The sequence below is a fragment of the Papilio xuthus genome, unplaced genomic scaffold (assembly GCF_000836235.2).
Source record: "Papilio xuthus unplaced genomic scaffold, Pxut_1.1 DF827756.1, whole genome shotgun sequence".
In the NCBI taxonomy this organism is placed as follows: Eukaryota; Metazoa; Arthropoda; class Insecta; order Lepidoptera; family Papilionidae; genus Papilio; species Papilio xuthus.
Window position 1 is genome coordinate 444,685 of NW_013530893.1, and position 18,221 is coordinate 462,905.

Sequence of the window (18,221 nt, forward strand, 5' to 3'; positions counted from 1 at the left end):
AACTAAAGTCGGTTGAAATTGTAAACATTCCGTCGTTTATTGATCGTGGAAAATGATTTATTTTTATGTTTTTTAGATAAAAATAACGTTATGCAATAAGTTGTAATAATGTACAATCATAGTACATGCTACCCTTTCTATATCAAAGTGCAGGGTAAATTTAGTTACATTTTTAAAAACGTTTTTGAAAAACGTTTTGCGCTGATATTTAAGGTGAAACGAAACGCATAATAGTCAAAATGTCAACTTGTGATTGTCAAAACCATGTGTATTTTGATTGTTGTACGTTAAGACGTATTATAACCTATTAAATCCATTATATGCTAAATATTAATTAACTTAGATTCTTAAGAAAGTTGTCAATCCTTAAAATGGCCAAAGTTAAAAACAAACGCAATTCCAGTAAGGCTGACAAAGTCCACGCTAAAAGAAAAACCGAAGCAAATAAGAAGAAACTAAATCCATTCGAAGTTCACATTAATAGAGAAAAATTAAAAGTATTAGGCAAAAAATCTAAACATGACCGTGGTTTGCCTGGTGTTTCTCGTGCTAAAGCTATTCAAAAGGTATTTCTAACCGAATTTTATATTCTTGATTTGCAAATAATTTCTAAAAATAAGACTCAAATTTTTGATACATTTTTACAATAGTTTCAGTATTTACATAACATTTAATGACACACAATTCAAGTGGCAGTGCTTAGATGTAAAAATTCATTTTTTTTTCACTCTTCTCAAATAGCGAAAGGATACTCTTGGTGTTGAAATGAAAGTAATGAACAAAACAAATGCGTTCATTGACCGAAGGATCGGTGAGAAAAATACACAGCTATCAGCTGAAGACAGAATGATAGCCAGATTTGCTGCGGAGAGAGCAAAGCAGCATAGTAAGAAAAATATATACAATTTAGCTGATGATGAGATATTGACACACAGGTAACTTTTTAAATTAATTAAGCAAATTATTTTGATTATTTATTCATAATTATAGTAAAGTCCTAGACTTTTCGGACATGGCTGCCGAGGACGGGTCGACGCAGCATAGGTAGGCCTTCCGCACGATGGACCAATGACCTGGTCAAGGTGGCGGGAGTCAACTGGATGTGGGCGACACAGGACTGGGCATTGTGGCAATCGATGAGGAAGGCCTACGTCCAGCATTGGACAAATTTAGGCTGATTATGATGATGATAGTAAACTAGCTGTCGCCCGCGACTCCATTCGTGTGGAAATACATAATAAGTGTTCTATGTGTTCGTCCAGACTATGTTCTACATGTGTGCCAAATTTCATCGAAATCTGTTCAGGAGATACCTTCAAACAAGAATTAAGAAGATAATTAGATTTATAATGTCTAATTTTGAGTTATTGTTATCATAACATATTTTTCTTCCAATGGAGAATCAATCGAGAACCACTAGTAATTAGTGTGATTTAATCAAAATTAATTAATAGGTTAATTAACATTTTAAATTGTATTTAATATTGTAGAGGTCAAACTCTGGAACAGATAGAGAAATTTGACGACCCAAGATCTGATGATGAAGACGAAGAAGGAGGAAAACGATTTGGTGGTCTAGATGGTAAATAAACTTTAATTGACAACTCAATGTCCTAAGTCTTCGTAGTCATTATATTTTGATAATAATTTATTAATCAATTTTATTAAACGGAATTGTTTTTGCAGATGAATTTGTGTCAGATGGTCATTTCGGTGGTGGTATTTTATCAAAAACTGACGCACAAGATGGTGCTAAATCTCATAAAGATTTAATTGAGCAATTGATTGCGGAATCAAAGAAGAGAAAGGCAGAGAAGCAGAAGGAGAAAGAACAGACATTGGATTTAACGGAGAAGTTGGATAGTGAATGGAAAGATTTACAACCAGTTGTGTTTAAAAAGGCAAGAGTTGAAGAATCATTGATTGATAAATTGCTAAGTAAAGCAGATAAGGGACAAGATTATGATAAAATGATGAGAGAACTTAAGTTTGAAAAGAGAGGAACTGTGAGTATTTATCAAGAATATTTTATTTTTAATGGACTTAAAAAGGAGGTTATATATCTGCTTTTTTTATGTATGTTACCATGTAACTTCGCTCTTGGTGCCTCCGATTTTGATAGTTTTTTTTTCAAAATGTACTGCTTGCAGGTGTGTCCCACTGTTATTATAATAATAAAAAAATTTCATATATGTATCTGAATAAAAATTGTTATTTCTCTCTTATGCAGGCAATTTTGTTTTCTTAATTATTTCTCTGGTATCACAATATTACTGTGAGTTAACATTTAGGAAATTCCGACACTATGCCGGTGTATCGGCGCAACACTAGTTTCATTAAAATATCAAAGCTTATGTCCCCTCACTAATCAATTTGACACTTGACTTGGTAACGAAAACGCGCCAATCGCGCCAATACTAATTTAAAATGTCTAAAATAAGTTACTTGCTAACAATATAAGGAAATATATTTTATGCCGATGTTTTGTATAGAAATTTGCAGTGAATCAAAATTGCGTCAAAAGAAGTTTGATTTAATTTTATTTAAGGATTTATGTGTTATATAATCAATTGTTTACAGCCATCAGATGGACTGAAAAGTACAGAAAAGCAAGAAGCAGAAGAAAGAAAGAAGTTGGAAGAGTTAGAGAGGCAGAGGGAACAGAGAATGTTACCAGAAGAAGAAGCAAATGCACCTAAAACTAATCCAACAGCTCTTAAACACAGGTAAAGAGATATCCTAGTTTTTTTTAATAAAATTAGTTTGATAGGTAGACAGTGTTGCAATTTAAAAGGCGATAGTGGCGCCCCTATGCCAGGTTTTATTTTAATTTTGTTTTTTCTTATTTTGTATCTTACCAGGTCAGCAGACGACCTGGATGATAATTTTGTACTGGAGGATGAAAAAGAATTTATGTTGGCTTACGATAAAGAGGGGAAACCTCTGGTGCCTGAACATGTGTTGAAAGATTTCACAGGTTAGTATGAAATTGCTAGTTTTTATAGAAAATATCTACAATTTAATTTAAATTATTGAAAAGTCGTTGTAATCATTAGTTAAATTATTTTATTAACAGACTAGCTGTTGCCCGCGACTCCGTCCGCGCGGATTTAAAAAATGTAGCGCATGTGTTCTTGCAGACTATGTTTGTTTTTACCGAATTTCAGAAAGATCCATGCAGTCATAAACATTCGCATTTATAATATTAATAAGATTTATCTATATTTATGCTAAATCTTTTACAGTTCCAAATGCAAAGCCTAAGTTCAATGATGGAATATCCGACACATCATCAGAGGGTGAAGAAGGTAGTGAAGATGATGATGAAAATGAAGAAGGCAGTGAAAGTGATGAAGGTACTAACGAAAATGAAAAAGTTGAATCAGTGAATGAAGAAGACAACAAAAAAGAAAAAAGCATTACAGATAATAATTTAATTGCTAATATAGGTTCTGAGGCATCTGTTGATGAAAGTGATGATGATGATGAAGAAATTAGTGATGAAAAGAGTAATGACAAAGACAACGAATTAAATAAACTTAAAGTAAATGGTGTCAGTAAAGAAGAAGAATCTGAAAATTGTGATGATGAATCTGGTGATGATGATGAATCAAATAAAAATGATGAATTCGATGATTTAAGAGATTTGAAAGAATCAGAAGACGAATCTGATGATGAAATGTTAGAAGAGAGCAGTCAAAAGATTGATTCGTTCTTCGATTTGAAATCTGAGGAAGGTACTAACCTAAAAGTAAGTTTTTATATAATATTTGTTTACATTTACTTTCTATTATTTACATGAAGTTAGATATTTTGTAAAACATGTTGGCAAACGAACAATCTGTCACCTGTATTCACCGATTTTTCAACTTTTAATCGACGGAGGAGAAGACGCACAGAAAGAGAATGTTTCCCCTTCCTATGAGTCACCTCGTCCATCAAATAAGTTCCCTTTCCCATACTTTCCTTATAAGAAAAGGGTGGGAAGAAAGAAGACAAAATGAGGGTTTTTTTTAGTTAGAAATGGTTTAAGGGATTTATGTTCTTATCGAAAGAATGTTGTTTACAGGAATTGCTGACAGGAAAATCTCCTTCCCAACAATCAGCAGCATTACAAAAAATAATAAAAAGCTACGATCCAAGTTTATCTGAGAATAATAAAGAATTACTGAGTAGATTATACGCACACATGTTACAATACGTCAATGATATTTTCTCAAATTTGAATGACGAAGGAGAAATTATGAAATCATTTCTTATATTCGATAAACTTGTCCCACATTTTTATGATTTAGCACACACAAATAAAGTTTCAGCGAAGAAATTTATATGCGATTTATTAAAAGAGAAACATGATAAATTTAAAAAGAATCCAAAGAAAGTACCAGATTTAGATACGTTGATATTTTTCAAACTCGTATCCCTATTATATCCAACATCGGATTTCCGACATCCCGTTACGACGCCATCTTTGATATTTATGTCGGAAATTTTAACTTATTGCAGATTTAAAGATGCATATTCAGTTTCTAGAGGTTTTTTCGTTGCAGCATTAATTTTAGAATACACAGCACTATCTAAAAGATTTGTTCCCGCTGCGGTAAATTTTCTGCGCGGCATTTTATATTTGAGCGCGAACACTTCAGTATTAAATCCGATACAAGTAGTGCCGCCATTTCGTTTGCACAAAGATGTCAAAATTTTGAATTTGGAAGACGATTGTTCTAAAGTTGCGTTCGAAACCAAAATGTCCGCGAAGGATTTAATAAGAACTGACATTGACGATGCGTTCAAGATTACATGTTTATTAACTTGTGTATTAATGTTGAAAGAGTTGTTTGACAATTACAACGATTTGGAGGCACAAGAGGCTATTTTCGAGGCGCATATAAAATTACTAGGCAGATTGGATTTAGATTTATATCCCAAAAAAGTTAGAAGTACTGTATCAGAAGTGTTACAACATATGAAAGAAAGTTTAGAAGTAAAAACGTATACACCATTAGCAAGAGAGAAGGTTAGACCTAAGGCCTTAAGATTATATGAACCCGACATTCAAGAAGTGTAAGTTTTTATTCCTTTTTATCGTCAGAGTCAGTTTTCATTTCTATTTTTTCTTTAAGCGCACTTTATAGATGTATACACAAATCCTTGGAAATGACAACTATTGCTTCGTCTTAATTTAAGCGTGCCTATTGATGTTACCTAACAGTTTATTCTATCTATAGTATTAGTTCTAATCCACACCATCGCTACCATCAGCGCCAAAATGGCGTAAATCAAGAAGGCACAAAATACCATGTCTTATAGCCAGTCTATTTATAGCGCTTTAATGTCATAGAATAATATTTTTTTTTATTTTCACGCTGTTACTAACAATCTATGTTTACAGTTTCACTGGCAGTAAGAGTTCTAAGTTGTCCCGCGAAAAGGCAGAAAAAGCAAGACTGCAGAGTAAATATAAAAAGGAGATGAAGGGAGCTCTGAGAGAGATAAGAAGAGATAAGGCGTACATTGCCTCTGTTAAGATAAAACAGAAGATTCACAGGTATGTTCACAGATTATGTATATTTTACAAGCTCTTCACAAAGTTTAGGAGTTTTATTATTAGTTTTCCCTGATGAAAGACATATGTAAAAATAAATTTGTTTTTTTTTTTAAGAAAATGAAATTACAAACTTTTTAATTCCACAGATGACATAAACAAATTTTTTTTTTTAATTCCTATGGTTCTTTGTTTAGTATGATTTTTGACAGTAGCAAAAAGTTCTTAAATTATTTTGTTATATATTTCAAGCTGTTTTATAAAACGCCAGTTTATTTTATTATGTTTTTCTTTTATTTTAGTGACAATATCCGCAAAGAAAAGGTGAAACAGATCTACAAAGATGCATCAATACAACAGGGTGAATTGAACAAATTAAAACGAATGAAATGATGATCATAAAACTTTATTCATTATGTAAATATAATGGTATCACAAATAATATGTTGTTTTAAACTATAGAGCACCTTTAACGTACTACAACAATGTTGCTAGAAGAAAAAAACTAAAAATATTTTTTATGTATAATAACATAGCCTTTTAGATTTCGCTGATTTATTAATATTAGTGTTAACATTTTAAAACTAAATAATAAAATTCATGGCCTTTTCTTTAATTGTAACATCAAAAATATTAATAACAATTTTGGCACTTTAAATCTTTTAAAACTTAATACTTAAAAAATACAACAAAATGTAAGACTATAGTCTCATTAAAATGCATTTAAAATCTATCTGAATTTACTAGTATTTATGATGGAAACATTAGAATGCTATATTGTGCTATACTATACAACTTTTAAGTAGAAATGCATCTGAAATTTAGGTGTACTATATTTTCTTTAGTTTTTAACTTTTTAAGCAAGAAATTCTTTCAAATAACCAACCATTACTCCGTTTTTGGGTCATCTTTATTAAGCTCCCAGATGGAATGGTTCAGACATGTAGCGAATGCTAACCAGCAAAGATATGGAGTCATGAAGTATGCAGTATTAGAGTTTACTTTAAAGAAACTGACAGCACATGCAGCCGCTGCTATATCCAGAGTCAAAATGTGAATGAATGCCTGAAAGAATTAACACAGATTAAATAAGCACCTCGAGGAAAAAAAATTGTGAAGGATCGCTTCCCCTTGTGGGAATAAATGGTAAAGCAATTGTTAGCTAAAACTCTGTTTCCACTGTTCACAAATCTCTCATTCACATTGTAAATACAGGGATAGCAATATGTATTTGATTAATTGTGTCTGCAGATGAAACAGAGTTTTAGCTAACACATGTTAGTTCTTTGATTCTCTATAATTTTTTTCAATATAAAATAGAATATTACCCAGCCAATTTTATGCATTCTGAAGAATATTGGGGTCCACATCCAATTCAAGACTAATTGACCTCCATACAATGCTAGTGGAAGTACAGCTTTTTCTGAAATTTTAGTTTTTACTTATCACCAACATAACAAAAACAAATTAAAAAAATTGGCACACAAAAATCATTGCTTAAAGGATCACACACAGATAAAGTGCGTGTACAGAGTTTAAATCAATTTATTTATCATACGAAAAATAAATAAAAAATTTATTACCGTTAAAACCGCCGCAATCTTCATAAACCATATAAGATGCGTAACCCATTCCTGTATATAAAGCCGTCCAAGCTGGTCCGAAAACCCAGTTCGGTGGAGTCCAAGTTGGTTTCTTAATAGTTTCGTACCAGGAATTATTCTTCTGGTTCGACACCTGACCTACCATAGTAGTCGCGGCACCTACCCATCCTCCAACATTAGGAAATATTAGAGATCCTATAAGATTCCAATTAGGCATTTTCGTTTCTTGTATCTGTAAAGAAATATAGAAATCAACAATAACAAATCTTCAATCCTTAAAAAGCTTTAAAAAAATTCTAAAAAAAAAACGATAAAGTTGCACTACAAATACAAAACAAATAATGTAATTATACACTGTCACAAACAATTGTTTTTATTTAAGCTAATAAAACAAAAAAAGACTAACGTTGTCAACCCGCAAACTAAAAGTTACAATATAGAATTAATATCTGTTTCTGATTATGATAAAGTTATCTTATTTGCTTTTACAATTTCAAGTGATATGAAAATTGAAAATGAAAAGAATGAAGAACATAAGCCCAAACTCACAGTTGCCAACCAAAAGACAAAAGTGTTCAAAATATCGATTTTCGATGTACGATATCGAGAAAACTAAGACTAGATGGTGTCCACTACTTTATCGGTGATCCAAAGCATTTGATAAAAAAAATTATATGACATTAAGGCAATGATTAAGTATATGCATTTTTATTTAATAAGTCAAAATGAGAATAAAAAATAGATTTTCTAACATACGGCTCTTTAGTGTGTATCACAAATAACCTTAGCACAATTGTTAGTAGATAAAATTCATTAATTTCATACGAGTTTCGAATTGGTAGCTTTCGATCCTATCCACTCTATTTGTATCAATCCACTAACGAATCGAATGCCATGAAATCGATGCCAAAATCGGTATCACAAAAATATCGGACATCCCCAGTTAAAAGTTGATTTTCATCACATTTCAATATCAAGTACATTTTTTATCGTTATCACCGGCTGATTGTGTGATCGCACAACTTTCTCCATTGTTTTACTATGTAAGTATAAAACTATTTGTTTTCTATCTTTTAAAATTCTTTCATCGTCATTAGTTATTAATCGTTGCACCGACAACGACTATGTAAACAAAGTAAATATAAAAATTGCGTAATTATTAACAATCACCGCTACTTTTAGACATAACGTAGACTTATTGGAATTCTTTATAAACTCGCACCTACATCATCAGTGTAAACTTTATATCGATTTCCGTAGTAATCGGGTAAGTCTTGTTTTTAAGCAATTAGGTATTACTCAGCAAAATTTTTTTATCAAATCTATTTTATCGTACTTAAATACTATTGCTGTTACTAATCAAACGTTTTTACCGATAACTTCAATGTATTTTGATAAATTTTAGTCTAAAGTTACAAGTTAATAATTATTCACGTATATTTAGTGTAATTTGGTTACATAGTTGTCGTAAATTAGTGTTTTGATTTAGTGCCATTGAATCGAAATTGTTATATAAAATGGAATCTCTAGAAACAGTCATTGAAAGTGCTAGGTAAAGATATAAATGTTGAATTAAGAAAATACAGATTAATCATAATTTGAAATCATATCTAAAATCAAAGTACAACATTTTAGCATTATTTTATAAAGATTTAATTAACTAATTTCAGTTTATTCTACTAAAATAGTTAAATGTAAAGTTTCTTTGACTACTAGTTACCATTTTGTACTGCACTTAGTAAGGTGCTGATCCATCTAAATCTAAAATTAAAAAGGTGATTGTTTAGATAGACGGATGTTTGTTAGATGGTATCTCCAGATGGGCTGCATTGATCCTGCTGAAATTTGGCATAGATGTAAAACATAGCATAGAACACATAGACTACTAATGATTTTTTTAATTCTGTGTGGACAGAGTTGCCAGCAACATTAGTTATCTACATTTTAATTAAAACATAGGCTAATGGCATAACATTTATTTTCAGTGAAATAATTAATATGGCGAACTGGCCTGCAATTGGTTCAATAATCCTGCCCAATGTTGGTGGTTGGGTAAACGGACTGTACTTTGCTGGACAAATACGCTCTGAAGAAGGGAAGTCTTGGTACGATAACCTTAAGAAGGCACCATGGAATCCACCAAAGTGGGTATTTGGGCCAGCCTGGACTGTTCTATACAGTAGTATGGGATATGCTTCGTATTTGGTGTGGGAAGATTGCGGTGGTTTTACTGGTGAGTTAATTTATTACAAATCTTAAAAATATTTTAGAATTAATTTGAAGCAATTTTTCTTAATAACAAGTCCATTCAATACCACATGAAAGGATTTTAATGGCATGAAAGATGTAAAGACTAGTATTCATTTAAATCTTTATATTTTTGTTTTAATAAATACAGTCTTACTGAGATAAGTGAGAGTCTAAGGGTCTGCAATATTTATACCTTATAGATTATCTCTCTAATCCGAGTTTCTCAGTTATGGAGAATATCCATTGGAGACAGCGACTCTTGTATTTATAGGTTGAACTGTAAATGTTGTCAACTATGTTTAGAAATTAGGAGAGATGCCGTTTGTAGCATAAATTGTATAACAAATAATAATTATTATAAACATACTTATAAATGCGAATGTTTGGGTGGATGGATGTATGTTTTGGTTGAAGGTATCCAGAATGGCTTATTGCATCTAGATGAACTTTGGCGTATATACAGAACATAGTCTGAAAGAACACATAGGCAACTTATTATGTTTTTTTTAATTCCGCGCAAACTGTTGGTATAAATATATAAACCTTAAAGCAATAATACACATATATCTTATATCACATCATCTGAATGTATAGATAAGATTATGTACCCCATCCATCAATCTTTGATAACACAAAATGTAGTCTAGCCACTTGATGTAATACATAATGGATATGATGAATTTCGATTGAGTTTGTGTAATACTGCTTAAGTTGTAAGAATTTGTTATGATCATTGATTCGTTACTATTATTATAAATGAGATAGTTTAGATGTATGTTTGTTAGAAGGTATCTCCAGAACAGCTGAATGGATCTCTATGAAATTTGGCATAGATAAAGTTCTTGATGAACACATAGGCTACTTACTCTGCTGGCGCATCGACCTAATGTGGGTCTTGGCCTCCGACACAAGAGATCCATAGGCTACTTAGTATTTTTTAATTCCGCGCAGACGGAGTTTTGGGCATAAGCTATAAGTAAATATAAGTTTGTAAGATAATTTATTTTTTCATGATTAACAGCAGATTAAGTTTTTCTACCAACGCATTTTTTTAGTAACAACATTACTTATAATAAAGTGAGGTTTAAGTAAAGGTACAATTTATTTGGCAAATATCTTTGATAAATTAAAAACATAGATCCTAGAGTAATGCTATACTTGGCTTAATATCAATTTAATTTATAATTTCTGTAGCAAAGACTTTTGCTATTGATTCTTTGATAAGGTCTTTCTACGCTATTTAAACGATTTTGAGTCTATACTTTTAGACATTATTAATTAGAATCCTTTGTCGCGAATGGCGCGCTTTCATTACCAAGTCAAGTCAGAATGATTAGTGAGGGGACATAAACGTTGACATTTTAGTATGGCTAGTGTTGTGACAGTACACTGGGACAGTGTTGGATTTTCTTCCTAACAATAAATATTTAGAATAATTAAAAAACAAAAATGTTTATATAAATTGCAGAATCTTCAGTACTTCCTCTCACCTTGTACGGAAGTCAGTTGGCTCTCAACTGGTCATGGACGCCTATATTCTTTGGCATGAAGGACTATAAACTTGTAAGAAATTCCATATATTTAATCTTGCTAATATTATAAATGCGAATGTATGCATGTATGGATAGATGGCTGAACAGATCTCGATTAAATTTTGCATACATACATTTAGTCTGGAAGAAGAATGTCAATTATTTTTTTTTTAATTTCGCGCTGACGGTGTCGCGGAGAACAGTTAGTTAATTAAAATGCCAGTATCATTTGTGCAAATAATTTTAAAGTATAAATAGCTATAAAGTTATTTAAAAAAATTATGTTGTGTATATTAAAGAGGAAGGTTGAAAGTTAATCGTAATAAGTTTGTAGGATTTGTGTGACGATGTATGAAAAGAGTGCGTTCAGATGATAACTCATACAGATGTATGTAATATATAAGTTCCATGTAATAACTAGTTTTTATAGATAATAAATTTTCTAAATATTTCTTTTTTTTATTATAAAATATTAGCAGATTTTTTGTAAATTTTCTAATTTTCATCAATTCCAACTAAGCTCTAAGCTTGTGCTAGGATATGGTTTACGACAATAGTCGAATGGCGGGATTCGAAACCCTGACCTCGTGATTAACCATTAGGCTAGTGACGCATTATTTTTCTTGTAAATATCAAATTTAATTATTTTTTTTCAGGCATTCATAGAAATCGTAGTGCTAGGTGTGGCAGCCACAGCGACTACCATATCGTTTGTGCATTACAATAAGACAGCAGCTGCCCTCATGTTGCCATACCTTGGCTGGTTGACCTACGCCAGCTCCTTGTCCTATTACATCTGGAAGAACAACCCAAAGTCAGAACCCAGAGTCACCGAGATCAAAGATGAGAAGACCCAGTGAAGGTATTTATGTGATTTTTTTAAAACTTACTATATAAATTTACAATTGGCATTATTTTTTGCCCTTAGTCATTTGTAATATATTGCAGACAGCAAAACATAGGATAGAAATATAGATAATAAAAAAGGGCCTACAATAATTCAATGGAGAGAAAAATTGAAAGCTCTATGTAGGTGGCGTTAGCGTCGGCTGTCAGCTGTCAGCTGTCATCTGTCATCTGTCAAAGTTTTTATAAGTCATTCTAGCAATTTTAAAATAATCTGTTCCTGTGCTAGAGCTACGAAGTCGGAATGCATCTACGGCTAGAAAAAAAATAATAAATATATATTTTTTTATTTCTTGAGTTAAATTTCCCACAATTCATTGCTTTGACTACAATTCACAGAGTACTAGGTATTAAAATAAAGTGTTTTTTGTTTATCTGTGGTACATTTAGTGAGCAATAGACAGATTTTCTCCCCAATTATTTTTTTAATAAATAAAAATAATTATTTTGTTACAGTTTTTGGAGATCTTCAATAAAATGTTTGAACAAAAAATATTTGCAACTTAGAAGTCTGTACTTTATGTAGTTAAGCATTTTATTTCTATTTATCTCTTTATTCTAAGAAATATCACAATAATCTTGTAGTTTTAGCTTTTTTCTTATCGTATTTAATACGAGTTTTTACAAACATAATAAATATTCAATAAATCCTCTTCGACATTAAAAATGTCCGCACCAAAAATAAACATTTATTTTTTCCTAACTTTGTATCAATTTTATAAAAAAGTATTGACTTCTTGATATTATGTCTTTAATTACTTAATACTATAAAAAAAATTACAGGATTAAAAACATCGCATATTTTTTTTTGTTATTTTACCTTTTTGTTTATATAGTGGCAGTATGTGCTTTTTGTATTTGCTAATAAAAAAAATATAATTTAAATAAAACCCAGTACTTACAGTGAAATCATTATAATATTTAGTTATCTATGTAGTGATTTTTTAATCTACAGTGTTTTTTTTATAAATATAAGCATTCCTTGTTACGCATTTAATTTTGGATTGAGGTTATATTTTTTGACTGTTTAAGTTTTTGATTGCTTTATTTCTTTTTCTCTTGTTAAATAAATAATTTAAATAGTGTCATGTTGTATTATTTCTACAAAAAAATATCTGAACACCATGTGGCAAGGAACAATTAAAAGCGACAAAATGACAAGGAGGAAAAGATAAAATCAGTTAAGACTAAGCATATAACATTTTTTAATATGCTTATTGTAGAAATCATATTATATAAACAGATGCATAAATCAAATTGCTGTCCGTTTCATTTTACTTAGAAAAAAGAAAACGATTTTGTACGATTCATTTCGCACATAAAAACCAGAATGTTAAAATTAATGCAAAAGTATATAATTATTAAATTAATTCAATCATAACATCATTTCCAATCAAAATAATAATCCTACGCTATCGCGCGGTTGAACAATATAACAAATATTACGGTTTATTTAAAATCAAATTATCAATGTATTTCATCGTATACTAATTTAATAATCTGTGGTTTTAGCGCGACAAATATGTACAGACTATTAATAGTAAACCAAAATAATTATTTTAAAAATATTGCTACTGTAATAAAAATTTCTTTAAGGTCTTTTGAAGTGACATCAACGAACCTTAAATCATAGCGATGGGCAGGAATAAATTTATTTTTCAATCAATAAAATCAGTGTTATAAAAATGATGTTTTCTTGTTTTTTTTTAAACGAAGAAATTGTATGTCTAAATTATTATCTGTGCAATACTGCCAAAACACTTGTATCAAAAATATTGTTTTTTTCTTTTTTTTTTTATCAAAATACGGCATTATTTTTTAGACATAATTGGTTACTTATCATTTAGTTTAATAATTCACTTATGTATAATTTTATGTCATTATAAGGTTTTTGGTTTAATATTTTTTTTTGTATTTTACAATTTGCGACAGTGGAAAGCCACATTTGAAGCTATACAGCTATACACATAGAAGCTCGTAATATGCCTAATGAAGTTGCATAACAACGTACGCATCTCATTACTAACTACAATGTCTTAATTAAGCTTGTACTACATGATCAAATCGATAGCCTTCGAACATCGGAACTATTGTCTCTGATATATACAGTCGAGAACGTTTATTACCTACCCATTTTGATGATCATTCGACGCACACAATGAAATTAGGTCGAATAGTTAAAATACATTGACCTCTATTATGTAGACAGGCTATAAGTCATGATATTTTGTGCCGGCCAGGAACATCAACAGGCGGGTTCAAGTCCTGTCGAAGGTCATTTCTAAGTAATCACTTATCCACCTAGTTCAGTTCACGGTAGCTCTTTTGACAGTTTGCTGTACGACATTTGATCGTAAGGAAACATTAATTTTCTGGACTATACGTCAATATCAAAACTAATTAAAGATTTTGTTTTCTTTTAACTGTTTTAGGTTATGAATCTATTCAATTCTGCTACAAAATTGAGGACCTAACAACCTAAATTATACTAAATAATGTTTAAATGGATTTAATTGATTCTTAAAAACTGCGCGCCAAATACCATTGTCATATTTAACGTGACATAATGACGTCACAGCAAGTCTCGGCGGCCATTAGCTATGGTAATTGTCAACTCAAGTCGCAACTCAGTCTTCGTGCTAATTTATTTGATCAGGCGCTCAGCGGCGCTAATTGTCACCTACAAACTTTCTCCCATCGCACAATTAACTGCAATTATAATTGTTAACTGCAATGCGGGTAATTCTGTAAGACAGCGATTATTACAAAGAGATAATCTGCGTGTTTTATAATCTAAAAGTGGAAAATTAACTTAATATTCTCCTCGATAGGGTTGTCACCATAAATTTATTCCGCTGAAATAGAAATGTGCAACTTTTTGTGAATGTTTTCGCATCGGAGCAAGATGTAACTATGATGCAAACGTCGTTATTTAAATTAAAAAAAAAAAAAACAGATTTTATTATAAAGGTTTTATGTCGATTAAGAACTGATGATTTCTAATAGTACTGAAAAAATACCAGGATTTTTGTTAATTACCATAAGTCAAATGCGCTTTTTTTTTTTAAAAAAGTAAAGATTATAATATGTGTTTGTAAATTTAACGTCGTAGAGACTCACGTTTAGTACCATAGTTTGTAGTTTTCTAACAAATCTATTGCAAAAAAGTTTGTTTTACCAACACAATGTCATTAAATAGTATTAAAACTGTCCACCCTGTAGCAGCGCATTCCCCCCACATTATCAGAGAGCTCCGTCTCACAAGTTTAAATTAAAATCGAACTCGTAGATGGCTTCCTCGGATAGAATTTACTTTACTGCCAAACTATTTACAGTCGCATACCTTTGCTTTATTGTAAATTTTACATTTTATTAACTTTTGTGTAGGTACCTTTATATATAAAGTTTAAGTCTTGATTTGAAACAGATTATAGATCTTAAAAAAAACATTTTTACTCTTTATTTAATAGACTGACTTAGCTTTTTTCTCGTATCTAAGTATTTTTTTATGTATGTCGTTTAATCTTTGGTTAGGTTGTGAAGTTGTCGAAAATCGATATAGAAATATAGATTAAAAATATAATTTATTTAACTTTTGAGAAACAGATTAAAAATAATTTATTTTTAAAAAAATGCCTCTGTTTTTTCTATTTCGACAGAAAGACATTAAATGTTTCATAATTAACCTACGAAATAGAGAATATAAAAAACTGTACTTAACAAATATAAGTAGTAAGTACAAAGTTTTTTAAAAGCCACACGAAAGCTGTAGACGTGCCAACCGGAACTCTGGTGAACGGAAGCTAGTGCAACTTCCGGCGAAGCCTTTTTTTTCTGTTTGCTCATCCGTTAGCGAGGTGTGGGAGCCAACTTTAAGATATCTAAGTTAGAACTAAGTTCGGTTTAAGTTACACCATGTGGTTTACTACCTACATAGTTTTATGGTATGGTTGCTATAAAAAAAATTAAAAGCAATTTGCCAAGGACTATTGCCGGATTTAGATTTATGTTTTAATCGCAAGAAATCATGTTAAATATTTATTCTAACTGTGTTTTTTTTTGTGTTTCGGTAATGGAAACTCATCGTAAGTTTTTTTGTTAAAACATAAGCAGATTTTTTTATAAACTTACTAATATTTATTTTACCATTCCAACTAAGCTCTAGGCGTGTGCTAGGATACATTAGTCGGTTTACAATAGTCAAATGTCGGGATTCGAATCCCAGACCTCGTGATCGGAAATCCGTACCCTTAACCATTAGACTATTGAGTGTAACTACAACCTAAACTGTTGGGTGGAGGGAACTGTGTACTCAAATGCAATTAATTTAGATCGGATCATGTCGTTTTCAATCAAACTGCAATAACTGATATAATGTAGTCAATAATTGCACGATGTGTTGATATCTAGTAGAGTAATAGATGCTATAGGTGAAGCATACATAGGTACTGTCGGGGAATTTGTTGGTAATCAAATTTCAATTATACAATCGTTTGAATAAGTAGCAAAATTCAGTGATGACGCGAAAACAATTAACAATAGGACGCAATAAATAAGTCGGTCAGTACTATATGATTGCCTTACCTTATTTGTTATTTGTTAAATGGAGTTTGTTTCGTTGTAAGGAACAAGATAATTTTTCTAAAAGTGAAATACCACCAATGGGCCTGACTGTACTTATCGGGGTTACTATGAAGTCAGAGTCTGAGACTGAGTCTTATATTCTACCTGAAATAATTGTTCTAAAGTATTTCGTTTAGTTATACATAATCCATTTTGTTTGTATTGTGAGAGCGCCATCTATTGTTGGTAAAGAGAAAATTACATTATTTGAACTTTTTTATTGTTTTTTTTAATTAAACATTTTTTCATGTATTAAATGAATTATTGTAATTACTATTTACTAAAAAACAGTTGCAATTGTTATGAGCATAACCATAGACAGATGTTAAAAACTCTATAAAAAAATTTAAGGTTTTTTTATTATGGATTCTACCGTAAAATCTTCAACAAAATTATTCCAAGATTACAAACTTCACATAAATTATACAGGAAAGTTTTTTCATTAAAATACTTTTGACAAAACATATTAAAAAAACAACATTAAATTTCAATCAAAAGATTTCAAGTATTTGTCATCAGAACTTACGTAAGATTTAATTATAAAAATAAAACTTTCAAATACCCTTAGGATATTAATGAAAAATTTGCAAAATAAAAAACATAAGCAACTTTTGTAATACTTTGGAAGTAACAAACGCGCTTATTGAAGACTAACATTTGTCCGCGACCTCGTTTAAACAATAAAATCTGGATGACCGATGAGCTTTGCTCGGTACTTTTTTTAAATTGTGATTTTTGGAAATGATATTTAAGTACGAATTACTAATAAAATGATGAAATATGAATAATATTTTTCGAACTTACCGATAGAAAAAGTTAAGTTTATGTTTAAGTTGATTATCGACAAAACACGAATAAAATGACATTTTCTAAAAATGATTCCTTGCTAGATCGATTTATCGCCCCCGAAACCCCTTATATACAAAATTTTATGAAAATCGTTGGAGCCGATTCCGAGATTCCAATTATATATATACAAGAATAGCTCATTTAAAGATATAAGATATATAGTAAGTATCAAGAAGATTATGTCAGTGTATACAGCACCGTTGACACGCGACATTAGCAATTTAATTGGTCTAATCTAATTGAAATTGCACGAGCTCTCAGATACAATTATTGTCAATTATAAGCTATTGCTATAAATTACAAACAATATTATTGACTTTTTTATTTAATTTATAAGGTGGCAAACGAGCGAGCGGCCACGTGAAATCGCTGAAATAGCGAAGTGGCCGTTGCCCATAGACATACGCAATTGCATTTGCGTTGCCTACCTTCAATCGACGGAGGAGAGGATGCACAGAAAGAAAATATTTTCCCTTCCCATGCATCCTCTCATCCGGAAAGTCCACTTCCACTTCCCATCCTTTCCTTATAAGAAAAAGGATGGGAAGGGAAAGAGGACTAAATTAGGCCTCCGGGACACAAACATATGTAAATCGAAAAACACATTGGTCTATGGCAGGATTCGAACCAAGGAACTGCAGATTGCAAGTTAAGAACTTAACCCCTGAGCCCCAGACACTCTCTTATCTTACTTTTTACAAATAGTTTGTTAGAAGGTATCTCCAGAATGGCTGAACAGATCTTGATGAAATTTGGCATACATATAGAACGTAGTCTGAAAGAACACACAGACTATTTTTTAAGTTTTTTTTTAAACCCGTTGCGTGCGACAGCTAGCAAGTAATAATTTCTCTTATTAATATAGATATCCTAATCTCCAATCTGTTCTGTTATAAATCATATTAAGATGCA

General features: G+C 31.0%; 3 protein-coding genes across 6 annotated transcripts; 2 read left to right on the forward strand and 1 right to left on the reverse strand.

Annotated features, from left to right (window-relative positions):
• The first annotated feature begins 256 nt into the window (after positions 1-256).
• Positions 257-6,070, forward strand: l(3)07882 (Nucleolar protein 14 homolog l(3)07882). Of its 2 annotated transcripts, XM_013310266.1 has the most exons (11): positions 257-566; positions 742-935; positions 1,491-1,582; positions 1,687-2,006; positions 2,581-2,726; positions 2,862-2,977; positions 3,246-3,751; positions 4,070-5,064; positions 5,393-5,548; positions 5,848-5,956; positions 5,996-6,070. In XM_013310266.1, the coding sequence occupies exons 1-10, from the start codon at positions 372-374 to the stop codon at positions 5,936-5,938; spliced, it is 2,811 nt and encodes a 936-aa protein (XP_013165720.1). In that variant the 5' UTR covers positions 257-371; the 3' UTR covers positions 5,939-5,956; positions 5,996-6,070. The 2 variants fall into 2 exon arrangements, with proteins under 2 accessions (XP_013165720.1, XP_013165719.1); XM_013310265.1 differs by lacking the exon at positions 5,996-6,070 and having other exon boundaries at positions 5,848-5,978.
• Positions 6,071-6,197: 127 nt separating this feature from the next.
• LOC106116183 (translocator protein-like) lies at positions 6,198-7,690 on the reverse strand. Its single transcript, XM_013309932.1, has 4 exons — positions 7,556-7,690; positions 7,129-7,381; positions 6,874-6,968; positions 6,198-6,610 (listed from the first exon to the last, which is right to left on the reverse strand). Exons 2-4 carry the CDS (start codon positions 7,364-7,366, stop codon positions 6,434-6,436), a joined length of 510 nt encoding a protein of 169 aa, XP_013165386.1. The 5' UTR covers positions 7,367-7,381; positions 7,556-7,690; the 3' UTR covers positions 6,198-6,433.
• Positions 7,691-8,084: 394 nt separating this feature from the next.
• LOC106116467 (translocator protein-like) lies at positions 8,085-12,454 on the forward strand. Of its 3 annotated transcripts, none has more exons than XM_013310329.1 (5): positions 8,085-8,192; positions 9,135-9,382; positions 10,868-10,962; positions 11,588-11,793; positions 12,294-12,454. In XM_013310329.1, the coding sequence occupies exons 2-4, from the start codon at positions 9,148-9,150 to the stop codon at positions 11,789-11,791; spliced, it is 534 nt and encodes a 177-aa protein (XP_013165783.1). In that variant the 5' UTR covers positions 8,085-8,192; positions 9,135-9,147; the 3' UTR covers positions 11,792-11,793; positions 12,294-12,454. The 3 variants fall into 3 exon arrangements, with proteins under 3 accessions (XP_013165783.1, XP_013165784.1, XP_013165781.1); XM_013310330.1 differs by lacking the exon at positions 8,085-8,192 and adding an exon at positions 8,275-8,416; XM_013310327.1 differs by lacking the exon at positions 8,085-8,192 and adding an exon at positions 8,555-8,701.
• The last annotated feature ends 5,767 nt before the right edge of the window (positions 12,455-18,221 follow it).

Excerpts from the sequence above, each read along its gene's own strand:
- LOC106116467 (XM_013310327.1), top strand. The coding sequence starts at position 8,667 with ATGGAATCTCTAGAAACAGTCATTGAAAGTGCTAG. Across the intron at positions 8,702-9,134 it reads ACAGTCATTGAAAGTGCTAG|TGAAATAATTAATATGGCGA; the intron begins GTAAAGATATAA and ends ATTTATTTTCAG. Across the intron at positions 10,963-11,587 it reads GCATGAAGGACTATAAACTT|GCATTCATAGAAATCGTAGT; the intron begins GTAAGAAATTCC and ends ATTTTTTTTCAG.
- LOC106116183 (XM_013309932.1), bottom strand. The coding sequence starts at position 7,366 with ATGCCTAATTGGAATCTTATAGGATCTCTAATATTTCCTAATGTTGGA. Across the intron at positions 6,969-7,128 it reads AGATTGCGGCGGTTTTAACG|AAAAAGCTGTACTTCCACTA; the intron begins GTAATAAATTTT and ends CTAAAATTTCAG. Across the intron at positions 6,611-6,873 it reads GAATGCATAAAATTGGCTGG|GCATTCATTCACATTTTGAC; the intron begins GTAATATTCTAT and ends TAATTCTTTCAG.